The 21,173-nt window shown below is 36.4% G+C and overlaps 1 protein-coding gene across 1 annotated transcript; it reads right to left on the reverse strand.

The window, feature by feature from the left end:
- Window positions 1-137: 137 nt before the first annotated feature.
- On the reverse strand, window positions 138-20,795 carry LOC127453905 (single-minded homolog 1-A). Its single transcript, XM_051720670.1, has 11 exons — window positions 20,447-20,795; window positions 16,915-16,997; window positions 16,115-16,204; window positions 15,856-15,964; window positions 15,681-15,766; window positions 15,220-15,419; window positions 10,720-10,826; window positions 9,902-10,049; window positions 3,875-4,040; window positions 2,431-2,833; window positions 138-2,348 (listed from the first exon to the last, which is right to left on the reverse strand). The coding sequence occupies exons 1-11, from the start codon at window positions 20,619-20,621 to the stop codon at window positions 1,657-1,659; spliced, it is 2,259 nt and encodes a 752-aa protein (XP_051576630.1). The 5' UTR covers window positions 20,622-20,795; the 3' UTR covers window positions 138-1,656.
- Between the last annotated feature and the right edge of the window lie 378 nt (window positions 20,796-21,173).

Here is a 21,173-nt window from a genome sequence, read left to right on the forward strand (position 1 = left end):
CAAATAGATCTTTTTCACCTGAGTTCTCCAAGATTTCACTGGACGAATAATGTCAAGATTGAAAACAAATGCAGAACCAAATTCAAAATAACAAATTATATTATTCTGAACAGTTATACAACAGTATGGAAAAAATATTACAATATTTTTAATTTATTATATGTGCAGAAACACTAATGCATAATACCATTTAATTTTGATGTGGAACTGAAAAATACAAATAAACACACACACATTATTTGTGATAGGAACTTTTTTTTCATTCACATAATAAATAAATTTTGCAATGTTTGCATTGCTTTATTTGGTAAGAGTGGGTGAATTTTGAGTATAAGTACATCATAAATATTTTTTTAGAATTTCCTTCACGCCAAAAGAAACTGCTTCCCAAACGGAGCCGGTTTCTGTCTTATAAATACATGGAGCTGGAATAAGGAAAAGGGGGTAAAGTCTCTCAGAAAAGCTCCCCTTTGATGTCCATATTAGACTTTACACTCTTCCAGTGTGGAACCCCAAAACACAAAACAGCAGCACGACTGAAACCCAACCAGGGTCCCTCTGCATCACCGCAGCACAGTCACTCTTTATGCCAAAAGCACATCTCCACATCCTCTGTTACTGCTTACCAATCCAGCGCATGTATCTCAATAATGAAGCTCATTTCTATTGTTATTCCATTTTTTTTAATAAAATCAAACGTCTTTCATAATTGCATAATCTTAGTTTTCATTTGAAAGGTTGACATGTTAAGAGGCTTGACAGAAAAATTATATATTTCAAAATCATTTGTTCAAGTTAATAACATATAATGTGCTCATCAGTGTTTTACATTAGAAAAATAAATAAATAAAAGATGTAAATTGAATTTTCAGCCTGTGACTTAAAAGACTGAATAAGGTTCAGATAGAGATGGACAGCATGTAATTACAAAACTTTATTCCAGGACAGAACTGAGCCAAGATTCAATTTTACAATATGATAACCATAAACAACTTTAAACAATAATAATTTAATGCTGCATTTTGCTTAAGTAACCATTTAAGATCTGTGATATGTCAACATGCTACTTCTATTTTTATTGTACCAACTATAGAGGGCAAATAGTATGACCTGAATGGAATCTGAGGCTACGGGTGTAGAAATGCTCTAAAACATAATAATAATAATAATAATAATAATAATAAAAATAGCTTAATCCACAAAGTATCTGTGACCCAACAATTCTGTTACCTAGAGCCAAATGTGATTTGCAAGCAAAAATATTAAATAGTTTAATACTGTTTTACTGTTTATACCTTTTGAAACCACCATATTAATGTGCTCTTATGGTTTGAAGTGGAGATCATGTAATTTCTTTCTTATCAGTAATTTCTTCCCCTTTTTTCAGAAATGATTTTCTAAGTCCCATTCATTCAGGCAACATCAAAATAGTGGTTAAGAAACAAAAGTGGTAATTTGGAATAAAAAGTACTTGACAAACCCTTTCATGGAGTCCTCATTTGTGAACACATGAATGGAGTGTCCCTTTCACAGATATCTAGAACACACATCCCTTAATATTAATAGGAATGAAAAAATATCCTCCAAACAAATGATAATAGGCTAGCTTGAGTGAAATGCTGAAGTACTGAATGATGTTACATGATTTGATAAGCATCAGCTGCCGTTGGTTATAATGACGGAGGTGCCTTTATGGCTGGGTGCTTGTTCCGCTTGCATTCGTAGATGAGAGGCCATGTCATAATGGGAGGAACCAGGGCAACCCAAGGAGTATCCTCTGAAGCTGTCAGCCTCGTACATATGTTCTAGTGCGTAGCTGGTGAGTGAGTAGGCTGTGTGTTTTTCCAGGTACTGGCGTGGGTGTGATGGGTACAGTGCTGGAGTTGGAGAAACAGCACATGTGCCCATCAGGGGCAGTGGCTGCTGGTGTTGTTGAGAAGAGAGCTCATTTTGCAGGAAGTCTTTACTTTTGCAGAGTCTGTCAGGGTTGGGGCTGCTGAGGCGGGATAGAGGAACAGGACTAGGAGCGGGGCTTATCACATGAGCTGGCCCCCGGCATACCACACCCTGCAATGTTGACTGGGGAAACTCGGTACCAAACGAGGGTCTGTGGCTCTTGGCCAGACCGTTAGTAAGCTCCAAAGGTATCTCTGTAGGAGCCTTTTGCAGCTGCAGACGACTTTCCTCCTCTTTTATCATCTGTTGTGTAGCTCGAATCAATGTCTCAATCTTGCTGGGCTCTTGAGGACTTGCACGGCATTGGTCACCACGGTATCGGTCCCCAGAATCGCTTGCTGAGCCTCCATCAGGTGAGCTGACCACACTGTCCTCATCCCAGTGACCCCTCACTGAAAGCAGGAGAAATCAGTGTTATAAATGCACTCCTTTAATAATTAAAAAAAAAAAGATACATTGAAATGGAACACTCACCTTGCAGGCTGTGGACAGAGGCAATGTGGGGCATCACACCTTCAAAACTGTCTCCATTTTCAGGTGAGGACTTGGATAATGGGAGGACAGAGCGGGCTGCACCCCACCATGCATCCCGTCCAGGCTGAGGAGTGCCTAAATAGTATCGGCCAGCCTTGCAGCGCCCCCGCTCACAGGACTCAGAGTGAGCATGGCCATAGACGTCACTGGTGGTGTGGCTATCATCTGTCAGTGGTAGACTGTAGCACAGTGGCCGTGGCTCCGAAAACTGGCGGTACACACATGAGGAGTCTATGCCTTCACACTGCTCCAGAAGCTGAGGAGAAGCAGAGTCAGTGAGAGGGCTCCCACCCCATGGACTATCCTGATCCGACTCGGAGCGATCTGTAGGGAAGCCTGGATACTGCACAAAAAAAGTAAATCAATAATCAGCCTATTTCTAACCTTATTACTAAAGGCGAGGCTGACCAGAAAACAGCAGAAAGATGAAACTACACTCAATATGACTGTATTTACACAAGTAGGACATATTCCTGGCACAACATAAAACATTTTTATCCAATCAAAGCCCTAAATCTATCCCTAATCTATCCCATCAGTGCACAATGATCGGCTGAAAAGATAGTTAAAACAAACCCTAAACATGGTCCTTAACCTAACTCTACCCCTAAAAATTATAGAGCAATTATTGGTTGATAAGAATGTTGACCCAGGCCCTAACCCTAATAAAAAGGCAATGTTATTACTAAACCCTAACACTCACCCTACCTCTACAATAAGAGGGCAATATTGTTTTGGAGTAGAAATAGGTACGTTGGCCCTAACCTTTTCCATATTCTACCCCTAAAATACAAGAGCAATTATTGGTTGATGGGAATGTTTTTTTCAGGCCATAATCCTTTCCCTAACCTTAACCCTACACTGTCAGAAAAAAATGTGTGTGAAAATTGTACCTTTAGGGGTACAACAGCTTGTCTACCTTACTCCTTAAGGTACTAGTACAGTATGTGCCCTTTTGGTGCAGAAAAAACACTTAAGGTACTACTAATATGTACCCTTTACCACATTCCAATTGACATGTAAAGGTTACACTTTGAGGGTACTTCCCCAGTGACAAGCTGTTTTACCCCTTAAGCTACCATTTTTGCACATTTATTCTTCTGTGTACCCCAAATGCATATGGTAACGATTGATTAAATATATTTTATTTTCCCCAGACCCAAACCTCTTTCCCCAACCTTACCTCTAAAATCAGTGGGCAAGGGTTGGTTTATAGGAATGTTTTCAGGAAATCAAAGGATTTTGGTCCAAGAACATGTTCTACTTGTATAAACCACATTTAGCAAGAAACCTACCCAGAAACAGAAGCCCTTCCTAGATAAAGCTTCCAATATACAAATGATCAGCCAAAATAAAGGCTTTTTAGCACAACACAAACACTTACCTGTGAATAGGGAGAGAGTCTCGTCTTGGTCTTGGTACGGGAGATTCTGCTTTTGCCCACTCTTCTGTTCTCACTGATGGGGTTGGAGGGGCTGTCGTAGGTGAAAGAGGGCTTGGTGGATGTCACCTGATCTAAGGACAACTGTAGTCCTTTATACTCTGTGTCCCTGTGGAGAATGAAAACTACATTGAGCCTTGAACCCAATAGTACATAGAGGATTAAACGCAATGTTCTAATTACACACTGCTCTTTGGGACAGTGGTGTGCAACTGTTTGTGGGAACAAGTCTCTACAGTATTTTTGTACGTGTACTGTTTCCTTTTCTTATTTAACCAATGCAAGAAATGTACAAAGTAACATTTTCAGGCTCCATTCTCATTGGCAAGGCATTGAGTATTTGTGGGTGCATGTGTGTGTGATAGAAAGAGAGAGAGAGAGAAAATGAATTGCATTGTTTCTCCTGCAGGATTGGAACAAGGCTCCTACAAGCATACAACAGAGGGCTGGAGGCTCTGTTCAAATACACAGTGAGATTAGGAGCTATGTCTGGCTAAATCAAACCCACACAGGGATCACCACATAAGGAATAACTAGGAAATGGGAATTGATTTCTCAGTAAAGTGCTGTATGGATTTCTGTTCCCAGTGATGTATAACTTTCAGAAAACTGTGGTTAGAATGTATGCTAGCCAGACGCAGTCCCCAGCTCCCCTCCTGAGGTCTAGCAGCCTGGCTCAGACAGCAGACTAATAAGATTGCACGCAGATGGTAACATCTTTGAAAAAGATCGACGTACGCTTTCTCACATGCACTCACAAAATCGCATAATCTGATCCATGCAATTGTTGTGATGTTCACGCCCTCATCTGGGTGTATGTTCTGTTCTTTATATAAACAGAGAGACAAATACACTTTATAGCTTTGCCAATTTTGCACACAATATTCAATATGCTAAAAGCCTTATAAAGTAACCACCCGCAATCCACTTTAATCAGGTATTAAATGTGCTAATAATAATGCAGCACTGCGAGTATTTAAATTATCACACACCTCCTTTATATGTAAATTATGATCATTATATATTGTGCTTTAGTCACAGAACTAGAACTATTTGCCTGGTGAAATTAACGGCACCCTTTTTTGGGACGTGTTTGTGCCATTAGCCAAGTTATATAATTCCTTTAGTGAATCGTGTTTTAAAAGAAATGTAGATAGCATGTGCAAGTAAACAATGATATCAGCTGGAACAATTAATTCTTAGTGAATCCTCCCCAGTGAGTTTTATTTGGGGTCAAGGCTTGTGGAAAGAAGCCAAACCATTAAGGTGATGTAACAGGTTCACCAGTCTCAATGGCGTAACACTTACAATCTCATTCAGCTGAGCAGCAATTCACACACACACACTTATTTCACACCTCAAGCCCGTGTGAGCGGACTCTGAAAACACCCCGATAAGATGCCAGACATATAGTTTCTTTTTCTCACTAAACACTGGTTCACCTATAAATCTCACACTCATGATGTCTACACTGAAAATGTGCACTTCTCACACTGCAAAAAAAAAAAAAAAAAAAAAAATTCTTGCACAGTATTCTTTGTTAGGTTTAAGGATGTTCAGGTATTTTTACTGAAAAACACCTAAACATCCTTAAAACAAAATAGATTTATTTGAGATTTAAGTCTTATCAAATAAATGTAACTACAATTTTGTGCTTAAAATAAGAAAAAAAGGCCAATGGCCAAAAATTGCCAATGGGTAAAAACAAAAATAAACTAAAAATAAAAGGGCAAACACATTTATTTTCTTACCTTGATGGAAATTAGTTTTAGTTTTTTCTTGTTTGAAGCATAAACTGATAACACTAAAATACTGTTCCCTTTGTTAATGTTTAATGAAGGGTTTTTATTAATGACTAATAAGTAATTTACAAATGCATTATAAATCCTTTATATATCGGTTATAACAACATGCATAAAAAGGGTGACTTTCATGCAATACCTGCTTAGTAGTGGGCCATTTTACCTCATGTGTTATAAATATAATATATAACAAGCTTAATAACATCAGTAACCTATGAAAATGTACCTTAATGTAAACTGTAACTGAAAACCTGTAGAGTTGAAGTCAGAAATTTACATACACCTTAGCCAAATACATTTAAACTCAGTTTTTCACAATTCCTGACATTTAATCGTAGAAAACATTCCCTGTCTTTAAGAATGTGAAATGTCAGAATAGTACAGAGAATGATTTATTTCAGCTTTTATTTCTTTCATCACATTCCCAGTGGGTCAGAAGTTTACATACACTTTGTTAGTATTTGGTAGCATTGCATTTAAATTGTTTAACTTGGGTCAAATATTTTGGGTAGCCTTCCACAAGCTTCTCACAATAAGTTGCTGGAATTTACTGAGTCAGACAGAACTGGTGTAACTGAGTCAGGTTTGTAGGCCTCCTTGCTCGCACACGCTTTTAGCGTGTTTTGCCACAACTTTGGAGGTAATGCTTGGGGTCATTGTCCATTTGGAAGTCCGATTTGTGACCAAGCTTTAACTTCCTGGCTGATGTCTTGAGATGTTGCTTCAATATATCCAAATAATTTTCCTTCCTCATGTTGCCATCTATTTTGTGAAGTGCACCAGTCCCTGCTGCAGCAAAGCACACCCACAACATGATGCTGCCATCCCCATGCCTCACAGTTGGGATGGTGTTCTTTGGCTTGCAAGACTCACCCTTTTTCCTCCAAACATAATGATGGTCATTAGGGCCAAACAGTTACATTTTTGTTTCATCAGACCAGAGGACATTTCTCAAAAAGTAAGATCTTTGTCCCCATATGCACTTGCAAACTGTAGTCTGGCTTTTTTTTGGAGCAGTGGTTTCTTCCTTGCTGAGCAGCTTTTCAGGTTATTTCGATATAGGACTCCTTTTACTGTGGATATAGATACTTGTCTACCTGTTTCCTCCAACATCTTTACAAGGTCCTTTGCTCTTATTCTGGGATTGAGTTGCACTTTTCGCACCAAGCTACGTTCATCTCTAGGAGACAGAATGCGTCTCCTTTCAGAGCGGTATGATGGCTGTATGGTCCCATGGTGTATATACTTGCATACTATTGTTTGTACAGATGAACATGGTACCTTCAGGCGTTTGGAAATTGCTCCCAAGGATGAACCAGACTTGTGGAGGTCCACAATTGTTTTTCTGAGGTCTTGACTGATTTCTTTTGATTTCCCCATGATGTCAAGCAAAGAGGCACTGAGTTTGAAGGTAGGCCTTAAAATACATCCACAGGTACACCTCCAGTTCAGTACACCTCCTATCAGAAGCTAATTGGCTAATTGTATAAAGGCTTGACATCATTTTCCAGAATTTTCCAAGCTGCTTAAAGGCACAGTTAACTTAGTGTATGTAAACTTCTGATCCACTGGAATTGTGATATAGTCAATTAAAAGTGATACAATCTGTCTGTAAACAATTGTTGGAAAAAACAACTTTCCAAAACTATAGTTTGCTAATATGAAACCTGTGGAGTGGTTAAAAAAGTAGTTTTAATGACTTCAACCTAAGTGTATGTAAACTTCTGAATTCAACTGTATATAAAATGTATGTTTGGTTATAAAATGTTAGGACTTTAGGTAACTAGGACTAGTTAAGTTAAGACAGCACTCAGAGTAGCACCATTTGTTTGACATCAACGTGACAACACAAGTGAGTCAAGGCATTACAGTAATGAATATAAACACAAAGCGGACTTTAGCAAAATGACATAATCGCTCCTTTTAATCTCACTATAATAGTCTATTTTTGCAACATTGTGACATAAATCATGAATTGGGGTATTTTATGTTTTTGGAACATATATAACATGTAAGTTAAATGGCTCCCTATTTGGCAGGTTTTGCATGAAAATGTCCCTTTTTATGTTTGAATAACAGCATATAGATTTACTTATAATGTATTTGACTTATGACTTATTAGTTATTAATGAAACCTTTGATAAACCTTTAACAACATTTATGTAAAGTGTTATCCATAAACCTTAAAATTTTGGTTAGATTTCTCTAATAACATGGCTTAATATCTTGTCTTACTTTGTATCTCAGGTAAATGTATTTTGATTTGAGGATGTTTAGATACATTTTCTGGAAAACAAGACAAAAATACTGAGTAAGAATTTTTTTTTTTTTTTTTTTGCAGTGCAATCCTGCTTTTCTAAAGGAACTGAAACTGAAGCATGGATGATGATGGAGTATATTATATGGAAGAGGATTACAAAAAAAGAGAACTTCCTTCATGGACACTCTTAGCAAGCTGTGAGCTATAAACAGTCATCATCTTTACAGCCTATTAATTAAACCTCATAAACACTTTTCCTTTATGGCTATGTTTGAAGAGCTTTCTGACACTCACAAGCCATTGGCAGACTAGCATATTAAAACGTATCCACTCTTTTCTAATGAAGGTTTTTATGGCACGCAATTCATTTACATCTGTAACAGACAGATAGAGAGGGAGACAAAGAGACAGGGGTGGGTGGGGGTGAGTTTCCAGATGCTGGCATTAGTTCTAAATGGTCTTTCTGGAAGTGTGCACACAAATGCTCTTCCATATGACCCTCGCTCAAAGCCATAGTGTGAGCGATGGCTCCATTGCTCAATCCCACTTCATTCTTTCCAGAGACTTCCAGTGGAAAGTTCACTGTGGTAATGCACAGAGTTTGTCAGTACGAATGCATGACAAATAAATCTTGCATAACCCCTGTCTCCCATGTAGTTCCTGTATGGTCAAGCACGCAGCTGGTATATTATATACAGTAAAGCAAGAGCAGAGAATGACACCCCAAACTGACTGATGAGTGCACAGGCAGCTTTGACACGTTCAAACACTGCCAGGGCCAGACATTTTGCAAACACCATCAATTTTGACTTGCTGTGTAATAGTGAGCAATTCAATATAACTGTGGGCAAAAGCTTGAGGAAATTATGTTGGGTTAAGAATGTTTATTTAATTGCATTATTATGATTATTTTTGAGGATATAATTGAAGTAGTTTGTAATATACTGCTACGGTATTTTTAGTTGAGCGATCATTGATACAGTTTTTACAAAGCAAAATTTAAGCAATTTTGAAAATCCAAAATAGCTATATTATCATATTGTTAAGTGTAAGAAATAAACTTTAGCTACTGGAATCTTTCACAAATAAAATCTGATCTGAAACACTTATGATAATATTATGTACATTTGTACAGTGTCTGTAATTATTGTCTTGAGATCTGGAGACACCGTTTTTCTACCATGCTGGGGGGATGCATAGGGATTTAGTGTACATATAGGGGCAATTGCAATAGGACACAATTTGAGACAGCAAGATGCTTTTGCAGTGACAAAGGGGGGGCTTTTGCCCCTGCAACAACTGGGCTTATTGCCCCAAATATTATCCTTTCACTTATTGGCCAGTTATTGAAAAATATTTGATTTAATTATCTTGAACAAAACTGAAAATGACAAATAAGTATATTGTCTCAAACTAAATGTCATAATTTCAGGGATTCTCATTAGCTACATTAATTTGCATCAGATTTGCAAAAGTTGTAAAATGTTAGATGAAATTAAGTCAAAATCAACCTTTAGGCATTGTGCTCGATGACATTTTGGATCAGGAACATTTTGCAGTGCTTAGTGACAAACAGCTGTTTAGTTTTTGTTGCTTTTTAGTGTTTTGGGAGAAAATAAAGTCAAAAGTACCTTTTTAAATGAAATGAACACAAGCCCTGTGAAATGAATACATTTTCTAAATACAAATTAAAAAAATCAATGCATTCTGTTTTTAATCGGGATTAATTGCTTGATTTCATTTAATACAAAATGAATAATTGAAAACTTAATAACTTATGCATTAGTGTGACTGTGATCTCAACAGCATATAACGATCTTATGTATACACTCAGTATTTTTGAAGCTTTAGTAACATACAGTATATGTTACATACTGTATATATAGTTAGATGGGTGTATGTACTTACGTGAGGACATAGTTAACGCTGACTATGCAGTGCGGTCTGGATGATCTGCTGTTGTGAACGATAGTAGCATAACTCTGCACCCAAACCCAGCCACCCTGTTTGGCCAGGAATCGGTAGTATTTGGTGGTGACCTGTCCCTTTACCAGCACTACACACAGAAAAACACAATCAAGAAGTCAGGGTGCTTGTGACAGTTCTCTTAACATCCACTATTCTTGTTGTAAGACTCTTCAAAAAACTGGTTAATTTACTGGTAAATCCATTAATGACATTGTGATTAGATGTAATTTAATGAAGTTTTAACTTGAGATTTGCTTTTGGCCTTTTTACGTGTCCATTATTATTTAATTGTTTCAAGTCAGGAAACTCGAATTACTGTTTCATTTGAATGTTTCAACTATATGCTGTTGTTTCTCTTGCTGCCTAATTACTATTTATATCAAATAATATCAAATATTGTGTCTCTCAGTAAGCTGTGTTGTGCTGCAATCAGTAACTGTGAATACTAGAACATTTTATTTTTAAGGACTAAACACATTATATCAAATTTATCACGTTTCTTTAAACACCCCATTTCAATCTACTTCACTAATTTAGTTACTAATAGATTGCGTCTAATCTAAGCCCATGCTTGAATCAGTATTTTAATGCAGCGAGATCATGTTTGTCTCCTTTAACGTGGTATTATCAATTACCGTGCTATGTTGCACCCTGAAGACATTCATAACAGTTAGAGGCATCACTAACTCTGCTGTTATATTTAGTCGCGGTAAAGGGCGATATGACCAGAGGAATGAGAAAAAACAAACCTAACTCACACAAGTGGTGCGCGCAGCGGAGATGGAAAGTGTCACAGCTGTGGACGTGATGATAAAGTGTCTTCTCTATTAAGTCTTGCGGCTCGTATCCAGTGAGCTCTGCAACCCTGACAAACACAAACACACAACGGAATAACAATGGTGCTGGCGTCCACACAAACACCTATCCACACACACGCACATGTGAGCACGGAAGGACAAATCTGCACAAATGGAAGCCCAACATGCAAGCTTGCTCAACACAGCTGTTTACAAAGAGTAAAATATGTGTATAAACAAAGCTGCATTAACACAATTATAGAGACTTTTTTAAATATTCTTCATTCAATGTATGATATATTATTATCTTTGATAACCTAACAACACATAAACATACAATTGGGTCCATAAGTCAGAGACCACAAGTGAATACATTTTCCCTTTGTAAAGGGTTTATAAATGGGTTCATTAATGAATAATAAGCCATTTATAAATATTTAATAAATCATTGATTTGCAATTATGAAAATGTTAATAAAATGGAGACTTTCATGCAATATCTTCCAAAATGGTAAGCAAATTTTACCACACATTATAAATGCTTAATAACACTTAATATTAGTAACCTATAAAAAAGTACCTTAAATGTAAAGTGGACACCTGTTAAGCATTTATTTTTATTTTTTTTTTTATTTTATTTTTTCTCCCCTTTTTCTCCCCAATTTGGAATGCCCAATTCCCAATGCGCTCTAAGTCCACGTGGTGGCGTAGTGACTTGCCTCTATCCGGGTGGCGGAGGATGAATCTCAGTTGCCTCCGCATCTGAGACGTCAACCTGCACATCTCATCACGTGGCTACGTTGAGCGCGTTACCGCGGAGAATAGCGTGAAGCCTCCATACGTGCTATGTCTCCGCGGTAACGCGCTCAACGTAGCCACGTGATAAGATGCGCAGGTTGACGGCATCCACGCACAACTTACCACGCGCCCCACAGAGAGAGAACCACATTATAGCGACCACCAGGAGGTTACCCCATGTGACTCTACCCTCCCGAGCAACCGGGCCAATTTGGTTGCTTAGGAGACCTGGCTGGGGTTACTCAGCATGCCGTGTATTCAAACTCATGACTCCAGGGGTGGTAGTCAGCGTCTTTACTCGCTGAGCTACCCAGGCCCCCTGTTGAGCATTTATTAAGGAGCTGTCAACATTAGAACTGCATTCTTCCATTTAAAAAATATTGCTAAATTACGACACATGCTCTCTGTTTCTGAAGCCGAAAAACTAATTCATGCGTTCATGACATAAGAGACTAGATTATTGTAATGTTCTACTGGGAAGATGTCCTGCAGGCTCAACAGATAATCTTCTGTTGGTTCAAAATGCAGCAGCTAGAGAGCTGACAAGAACCAAGAAATATGATAATATCAACACAATTTACCATCGCTATATTGGCTACATGATACGTTTTGTATCAATTTTAAAATTCTGCTAACTACTAACAAAGCTTTGAACGGTCAAGCTCAGCCGTACTTAAGCAACCTTCTATCACCCTATAATCCATCAAGTTCACTACGATTGCAAAATTCCGGCCTGTTGATAGCACCTAGATTATCAAAATCCACAAAAGAGGTAGATCCTTTTCCTATTTGGCTCCTAAACTATGGCAAAGTCTTCCTAGCATTGTTTGGGACTCAGACACACTCTTTCAGTTTAAGTGTTTAAGACTAAATACTCATCTTTGCAGACAGGCATGCATTTAATTTATTCTTAAACCTTAGTTATGCTGCATTCGTCAGGTCTGCCGGAACCAGAAACACTTTTCATATTCTATAACAATGCTATAAAATTAAGTGAATGGAATTTTCACTAATATTATTCCATTTCTTTCCATGTCTCATCTCATCATGATATGTATCCCGAGGTTACCAGAGCCTGCCAGATCCAGCCCAATGTCTACTAACTACTACTAACTCCAGCCTGTGCCAGCCAGACAACGAAGGCCACTTTGATGATCACTTTCTGCTACACTTCTGTCTACCACGATGGACATCACAGAAGATGAACTACTGCCAACTCCAGCCATACAACAAGGGATACTTCAATACTGCCTGCACCTTGGCCTTAAGATTGACTTCAACGAAAATTAACTGCCACAAGCTTCCAGCCGGACTGCAAAGCACTCCTCACTGACCTCTGCCTGCATCATCTTGGTCTTATGATGGACTACACAGCGGATAAACTGCTTTCAACTGCAATCCAATCAAACAGCAGGTAACACTCCTCTGACCACAGCTTGGATCACTTTTCTTTAAAATGTAACACACAGACAATAAATTACTGCCAACTATCAGCCAAATAACTAAGGACACTGTATCTACATGCAGTTCCGCAGTCAATTTCGGATGGTCTTTAAAGACACAATCATTAATCTTAAAGTTCAATCAATATTCTTTAGTTTCAAACATTGCCCACCAAAATCCTACTGAGTTTACTCAATTAATACATGACTTGTATTAGATATAGCTAACTGATATTCCCATTATATAAATGGTATATAGCCAGAAGGGAAATTGACTCCCCCAGCTGAGCCTGGTTTCTCCCAAGATTATTTTTCCCCAATAACTAACATCTTTTGGAGTTTTGGGTGCCTTGCCACAGTCGCCTTTGGCTTGCTCACTGGGAGCCAAAAGGCAAATAATTTTAAGGCATAATTGTCAATTACATTTTTCAATGAAGGATCAATGAGGACTCTAAGACATTTGAGAAATCATATTATGTTATATGATAGTGGAATTTAGGAGGAACACCCCAACATTAACCCCGCTCATCATTCTAAACAGCACTGTGGCAGCAGTGGAGTCATTCAGGTTCCTGGGCACTACCATCTCACAGGACCTGAAGTGGGAGACACACATTGACTAAATTGTTAAAAAGGCCCAACAGAGTTTGTACTTCCTTCACCAGCTGAGGAAATTCAACCTGCCACAGGCGCTGCTGATACAGTTCTACTCAGCAGTCACTGAGTCTATCCTCTGCTCTTCAGTACCTGTCTGGTTTGGTTCAGCTACAAAGTCAGATATAGTCCGGACTGCTGAGCGGATTATTGGTTTTCACCTTCCCACCCTCCAAGAACTGTACACCTCCAGAGTGAGGAAAATGGCTGGAAAAATCACTCTGGACCCCATTCACCCAGCACACTACCTTTTTGAACTGTTGCCCTCTGGCTGCGTTACAGAGCTCTGAACCGTAAGGCACAAGAACAGTTACTTTCCTCAGGCCATTCACCATATGAACAGTTAAAACTGCCCCCAATACTCTCCATTGTGGCAATACAATCATATGCATATTCAACTGTTCATTCATATTTATATTCCATTTATATTTATTTGACATATCCTACCTCATCTGCACAATACATTAAATCACTTTACACATAACTGTATATCTGTATATAACATATTTGAACAACATATTGCCCTTCTGTAGTTTCCTCTATATTTGTCTGTTGTATCTTATTTTTCATTCTTATTTCACTGTTTACGTTTATATGTATATATCAATGTTTGTATGTATATGTTGTATATGTATATTTTTTGTATTCTCTTTGCTCTGGAAGCTTCTGTCACCATGACAAATTCCTTGTGTAAGCATACTTGGTAATAAAGCTCATTCTGATTCTGATTCTGAAATTACAAATATTACAGCATAATTTTCTGTAAAGCTGCTTTGAAACTGTGTGTTGTGAAAAGCGCTATACAAACAAAAATGACTTGATTAGAAACCGATGTACATAAAGTTCAGTTTAATGGCCATCGGTTTTTATTATATGATATACAGTATGCTGTGATTGAGCATGAAGATCTGAAAAGTGTTTTTGTAGAGGACTTTAGGTAACTAGGAGTTAAGTTGGGACAGCACTCGAAGTAGCACCATTTTTTGACATCAATGTGACAACACAAGTAATTACAGTAATGAATATAAACACAAAGCGGCCTGTAGCGAAATTACATTATCCCTTCTTTTAATCTCACTAGTGTATTTATTAAAGGTTTATGTCATGTAAGTTAAAATGCTCACTATATTGCAAATATTGCATAAGTTACCCTTTTTATTCATGTTGTTATAACTGCAAATAAATGACTTATAATGCTTTTGTAAATGATTAATTAGTCATTAATGAACCCCTTTATAAACTCATAACAGAGGAAACATTACTGTAAAGTGCTGCCACAAAACCTGATGATCATGTTATCCAGCATGATTTAAGAATGATTCAAAAAGCATCTTGTCAACATGATCAATGTCATAAACTTGTTTACATTTGACTTAGAAATAGTGCAGAATCTTAAATGTTTACATCATAATGTTCATTTTTATTTTTTATCTTTCAAAATCCTAAAGCTGTTTTCATTTATTTCCAGATTTACGTTCAATTTTGAATCCCAGATTTCCAATATGGTCTCAGACTTTTTGCCACCACTGTATATTTTAGTCTATTTGTAGCAGAAGAACACAATGTACCTCGAGTCCAGGAAGATAAGCTTCATGTCCAGACTGGCTCTGAACATGAACATATTGCTGTGGAGCTTGATTTCGGTTACTGCGCTAGGCGGGAGCGAGTGACCTACAGCGACTAGACCCACATTCTGATAACAGCCGTCAAACGGGGACATGTCTAAGCTGTACTGGCGGATCTTCAGATAGCCACTGCAGTGAATTACCTGCAGGAGATCCCACACACACACACACACACACAGATAAAGACAGATGCATCTGTTAATGTTAAGTGAAGGACAAAAAAACCTACTCTTCAATTTTAATAAATCTCTTTCCTATATTCTGTTATGGCTTGCAGGTAAACATTATTGGCCTTGGCTTACACACAAATAAAATACACCAAATCTGAACTGCTGTAAAGTCCAAATAATGTAGTATTGTAATAAAAACACAACCATAAAAACAAGAAAACCATAACTTCTTACCTTATAACCACCACACGTCAAGCCTGCATTTCTTTTTGCAAGGACGCATTTCATTCTCAAAAAGAAAGACCTCTCCATTTCATATTCTAAAATTTAAAAGAAGAGAGAATAGAAAGGAGTCATTTGAGGAAGGGTAAATTGGTTTGGGTAAATAGGTTTTCAGTGAATGTCTTACCATGGACAAAGTGTGAATGATAGGGCTGGTGTGCCGTGAGTACCGCAGTCATTTCATCATGATCTGCGGGGTGGATGTATTCATAAATGCTGTTCCCCGTCAGCTCTACCTGTTAAAATGAACTTTTGTCACCACAGTCAAACAAGCCAGAAACATTGTGACCAAAGCTGTGTATTAATAGGTTAAAAATAAAACCAATCAGTTGCTCTTGTGTTGAAATTAATTCACCCAAATCTTGATACTAAAATATGCACTTTACCTGTGACAGTCCTAAATGCACTGACGCAGTCTCAGAAATATACATGATCTTTCCATCAGGAGCCACAACAAAAACGAAGCCATCCAAAGTCTGAAGAAAATTTTTTAAAGAAAATGTATTTATTTGAATTTCAGTAGCTCTTCTAAATGAATTATTTGTCATATGCTTAAACGTTCTCATGGCTATAATTCATAATTTTGGTCTAGAATGTAATTTAAATCAAATAATAATACGATTTTGTATTCTACTTTTAATAAGTAGCCTAAATATATAAATAGACTGAGGTAACATAATATAGATATATTATTTTTTCTTATTAAAAAACAAAAATGAACTTATATTATCCTATATATATATATATATATATATATATATATATTAAAGGAAAGTGTTAATGGAATGTGATACAAACAAGTCTACAAATAAATCTAGAACAAAATAATCTACCTTCTCAATCATATAATCATGCCGTATATTTTAAGCATTATTTAGACGGCCCATGAGATGAGTTTATGGTACGATGGCGGAATACTCCAATTCAAACAGAACTGTAATTGCTATATCTGTGTACACATCATTAAAAAAGCGAAACAAGGCAAATTCATGCAAATTCGATATCATTTATATTATTAAAACAATTTAAATAAATAAAAAACAAAAATACTACCCTAGACTATTACTACTAATACAAATGATATTATTATTATTAATAATAATAATAATAATAATAATAATAATATAAATTACGTACTATTGTGGTTATATTTATAATTTTTTATGAGTAATTTTAAAGAGTGTACCTGGAGCAGGTGTGATCCTAACTCTCGACCCACATTATCCAGAGAACTCGCTCGACTCACATGGCCCCAGGATTCACCAAGACCTGCAGAACATATTCATATATGTCACCATCATTTCTTAGAATTTTTTAGAAATAAAAAAATAAACTGAATTATTAGAAATGAACCTCAAATGTAATTTCTAATAACCCACCAGTTATACCAAATCTTAGTTCGTTACTGAACAATTCGTTATGATGACAAAACAACAACAACCATAGCAGCACCAAAAACAAAATTATCAACGCTAATAATAATAATAATAATAAAACAACCACAGCGGTAAACAACAGCAACAACATTATCAACGCTAATACTAATAATAATAATAATAATAATAATAATAATAATAATAATAAAACAACAACCACAGCAGCACCAAAAACAAAATTATCAACGCTAATAATAATAATAATAAAAATAATAATAATAATAAAACAACCACAGCGGTAAACAACAGCAACAACATTATCAACGCTAATAATAATAATAATAAAACAACAACCACAGCAGGACCAAAAACAACAACAGGAATAATAATAATAATAATAATAATAATAATAACAATAGGCTATCGTCATCTGACAATTAGTTGGTCAATATTTTACCATAGAAACACGCAGAATGTAAATGAGGAGTATTATGATCCGGTACAGGCGGTGAAACTCGATAAAGCAAACAGTCTCTCACACACACAATCCTTATTGAAATGCAAACCACACGAAAACAAACATGAGATGAAAGCAAAAGCTCTGATTCTACTTTAATATTAAACAAACACGGAGTCCGCGTTTATCCAGCAGAAACAATCAGATTACTCCTCAAACATAACCACATCTTTACATCTCTGAAATACCTGCGGCATTTTATCCGAATAAAATGATCAAATATCTTTGCTTTTATGATCCATATTTGAATGAAAATAGAATAGAATGCTGCATTCAAATACCTCAAAGAGAGATACCGTGACGGGAACCGTGCATTGGATGAGCTTTAAAGCCCAATTACAGATTATGTTATATTCTTAAACCTTATTTAGCTTTATAATGCTAATAATAATTCATTCTAGGCATATTAGTATGTTACCACAACAATAGGCTACTAATTGCTCTAAAAACATTGTATTATGTGAATCTCTTTTAATTGGCTATTTAAAATCTCAAGAATCTATCACACGCTTGATCTTTATTTTATAGTGTCGAAGTTAAAGTTGTGCTATTCATCAGGGAATTACTGGACAATATGCTTTTCTAAAGCACAATAAAGCAATAAGAGCTCCTGTTCTAGAGTCCGCTTGAAGCACCTTCCACACAACAAGAGTAGAATCAGATTCAACTGGAAAACTCCAGAAACTCGATTACAGATCTATCTGTATATGATACATGCGATAAACAGATATTATAGGTTACAAGAAAGCCAAAGGAAAAACTGGAACGAGAATCACGACAAGAAGATCTGCAGAAAAATACAAAATGAATAAAGTATGGGCTAGCTTTTAAATGAAAACACTAATACACATGTATTTCGTGATGTGACAGCTGTTATTCTCCTCACAAAACCACCTTCACTTTTCTTCATTTTACGGTCTCATTTCCTCTGACACTACATGCGAGCTGCTTTTACTTTGACCTTTCACCCGGACGAGCTGTTATTCACGCAATGTTTAAAAACATTTATTAACAATGCAACGAGTAAAGCGCATGCTACACTTGAGTATGCTGTCTGTCCATGTGTGTTTTACATTCAGATGAATGTAGATATATCAGCCATTTGTGTAGTCTATTATTTGACTTCTGTTTCTCACGATGTGTTATAATAGACTCAAACATTCTGTGATTCAATTACAGGTCAACAGATGATTTAATTCCACTCCTCATGTGTAGATGATATTCACGTATCAAACACCGTTAACAGATTGCTTTTCACTTATTCATTTCTTTCCGAGATCATCAATAGCGCACAGAAACTGTGAGATAATGTTCCTGATCCACAACATAAACCTGACAGCATGTCCACAAAAAAAAAAAAAAAATAAAATAAAACACCATCCGGCCATTCTTCTTTTGTAACTTTATGAACGTGTTTTACTACAACAACGGCAACAAATAATCCTGCTATAATAATAATGCTGATTTGCCCGTTTATTTAAAGAAGTTATTGTGAAAGTCACGTCGTGTTTCATGTGTTGATAATTGGCGCAGTTCGTCTTCAGTCACGCAGACAATTATGAAATACATCATGATGTAGTTTGACTTTGTGTCAGTGTCGGGAACTACACTTATCTACGAATAAAATGAGTCTAATTGTCTTCCGAAAATATTATTTAATTGTAGATACTTTTATTTAAAAAATGCTGCAATGTGGCCCGTATCAATCTCAAAACTCCCGACCGCGTTTTGCGCGTTTTTTTAATTTATTTTTTTTAAACTGATACTAGGCTATAATTCTGTATTTGATTTTAAATCCTCTTATTTATTTTTTATGTTAGACTATACCCTGAAGCATCGGTAAGCTTTTTGGTGATTGTTTCACGATATTTGCTGCGAATTCTGTTCATGAGATCTTTAGTAAAACTCTTCCGTAGTGTTTTTAAATGACACACTAGAAATAAATAAATACATGAAAACAAATAAAATACATAAGATTTACGCATTTCAATTTCATAAACCGTTTCCATAAAATTGAACTGAGTAATAACTATTTACACATTTTAATTCAAAATATTAATATATATATATATATATATATATATATATATATATATATATATATATATATATATATATATAAATATTTTAAGTTTTATGAATATTATTTGGCTCAAGATGACAATTCAATTTGATGGATTTTTTTGTAAATGCGCACGTCTTCAAAAATGGCTTATATATTATTATTATTATTATTTTTTTTTTTTTTTTTGTAAGAGTGCATATTGGAGCCTAGACAAGAGAGATACCATTGAGATAATAATAATAATAATAATAATAATAACAATAACAACAACATTAAATTAAAATGATTAGCTTGATGCACGGTTATTTCTGAGTAACCAAAACCAACAACAACAGTTGACATGAATAATAATGTTGCTTCATATAAAACAATATGAATCATTATAGCAAGAGAAGCATATATTGATTACATATTTTCTATTTTTCTCGCGTGAACGTGTTTTTAGGAAGCTACTGATAATAAGAATCTTGCTTTTAAGCAAATGTTGTTTTGGGGTGAATTTTGTGTGAGAAAACAGGGGCAGTCAATAATGGGAAGATCTGGATTTTGAAGTAGGCTACATTTTGCTGAGGTGATTGTGAGACTTTCATTATGCATTTTCCACCCACCAAACTGTTGTTGTGACAAAGTGCAGAGTCAGCCACTTATTTTACTATCACTGAAAATAATCATAATAATACATCTAGGTGATTTAATAGCAATTCTGCAAAACTACGACAAACATTGTTGAATGTAGCCTAATATTAAAATGCCGTCGTACCTTCTGGGAAGACTATCCTCATCTTCAGGTAGCTGGTGGTGAGTCTGATGATGGAGGCTTTGTCCAGCTGTGAGGTGATGGCTGACGGCAGAGGCAGAAGTTTGGCCAGCTCATAAAACTCACTGTTCTCCTTCTCTCGGCGCGTGCGGGCCGCGTTCTTCGACTTCTCCTTCATCTTCACCTTCACCTTCACCACTGAAAGGTGCCCGACACCCTTCCGCTGTTCAATTCAACGTCGCCGCAGCAAAAACTCAACTTCATGCATGGGACGCTTTCAATGACGTCCGCGTGAGACTGTTGTTGCCATTCCCAATTTCCAACAATTTACTGACGCTCCTGAGATGTCTGACACGCAAGGATATAAGACATATAAACCTTCATGACAATGATTTTGATTATTTTCATCCGATGCGAGTCGCGAAATCCACTTGGGCCCAGAATCTGTTCATGAGTGAAGATCCATTCATCCAAACACATCCCTGAAAACAGCAGACTGCACGTTAATGTCAATTGAAAACAATTCGTCCATCCAAATATTTCATAATGTCAAACTGATTTCTGATGGACTGCATGTTTATGTTATTTACAAAACTCGATATTTACTCCATATTAACACATGGCTGAAGTATTTGAGCACATTGCCTTTATATTTGATTTGTTTATTTATTTATTTATTTTTTGTGTGGAAGAAAAAGGTCTTATTAGCAAAAGTTTCCAAAGGTTAAAA

Source organism: Myxocyprinus asiaticus, chromosome 16 (genome assembly GCF_019703515.2).
Source record: "Myxocyprinus asiaticus isolate MX2 ecotype Aquarium Trade chromosome 16, UBuf_Myxa_2, whole genome shotgun sequence".
Lineage (NCBI taxonomy): Eukaryota > Metazoa > Chordata > Actinopteri > Cypriniformes > Catostomidae > Myxocyprinus > Myxocyprinus asiaticus.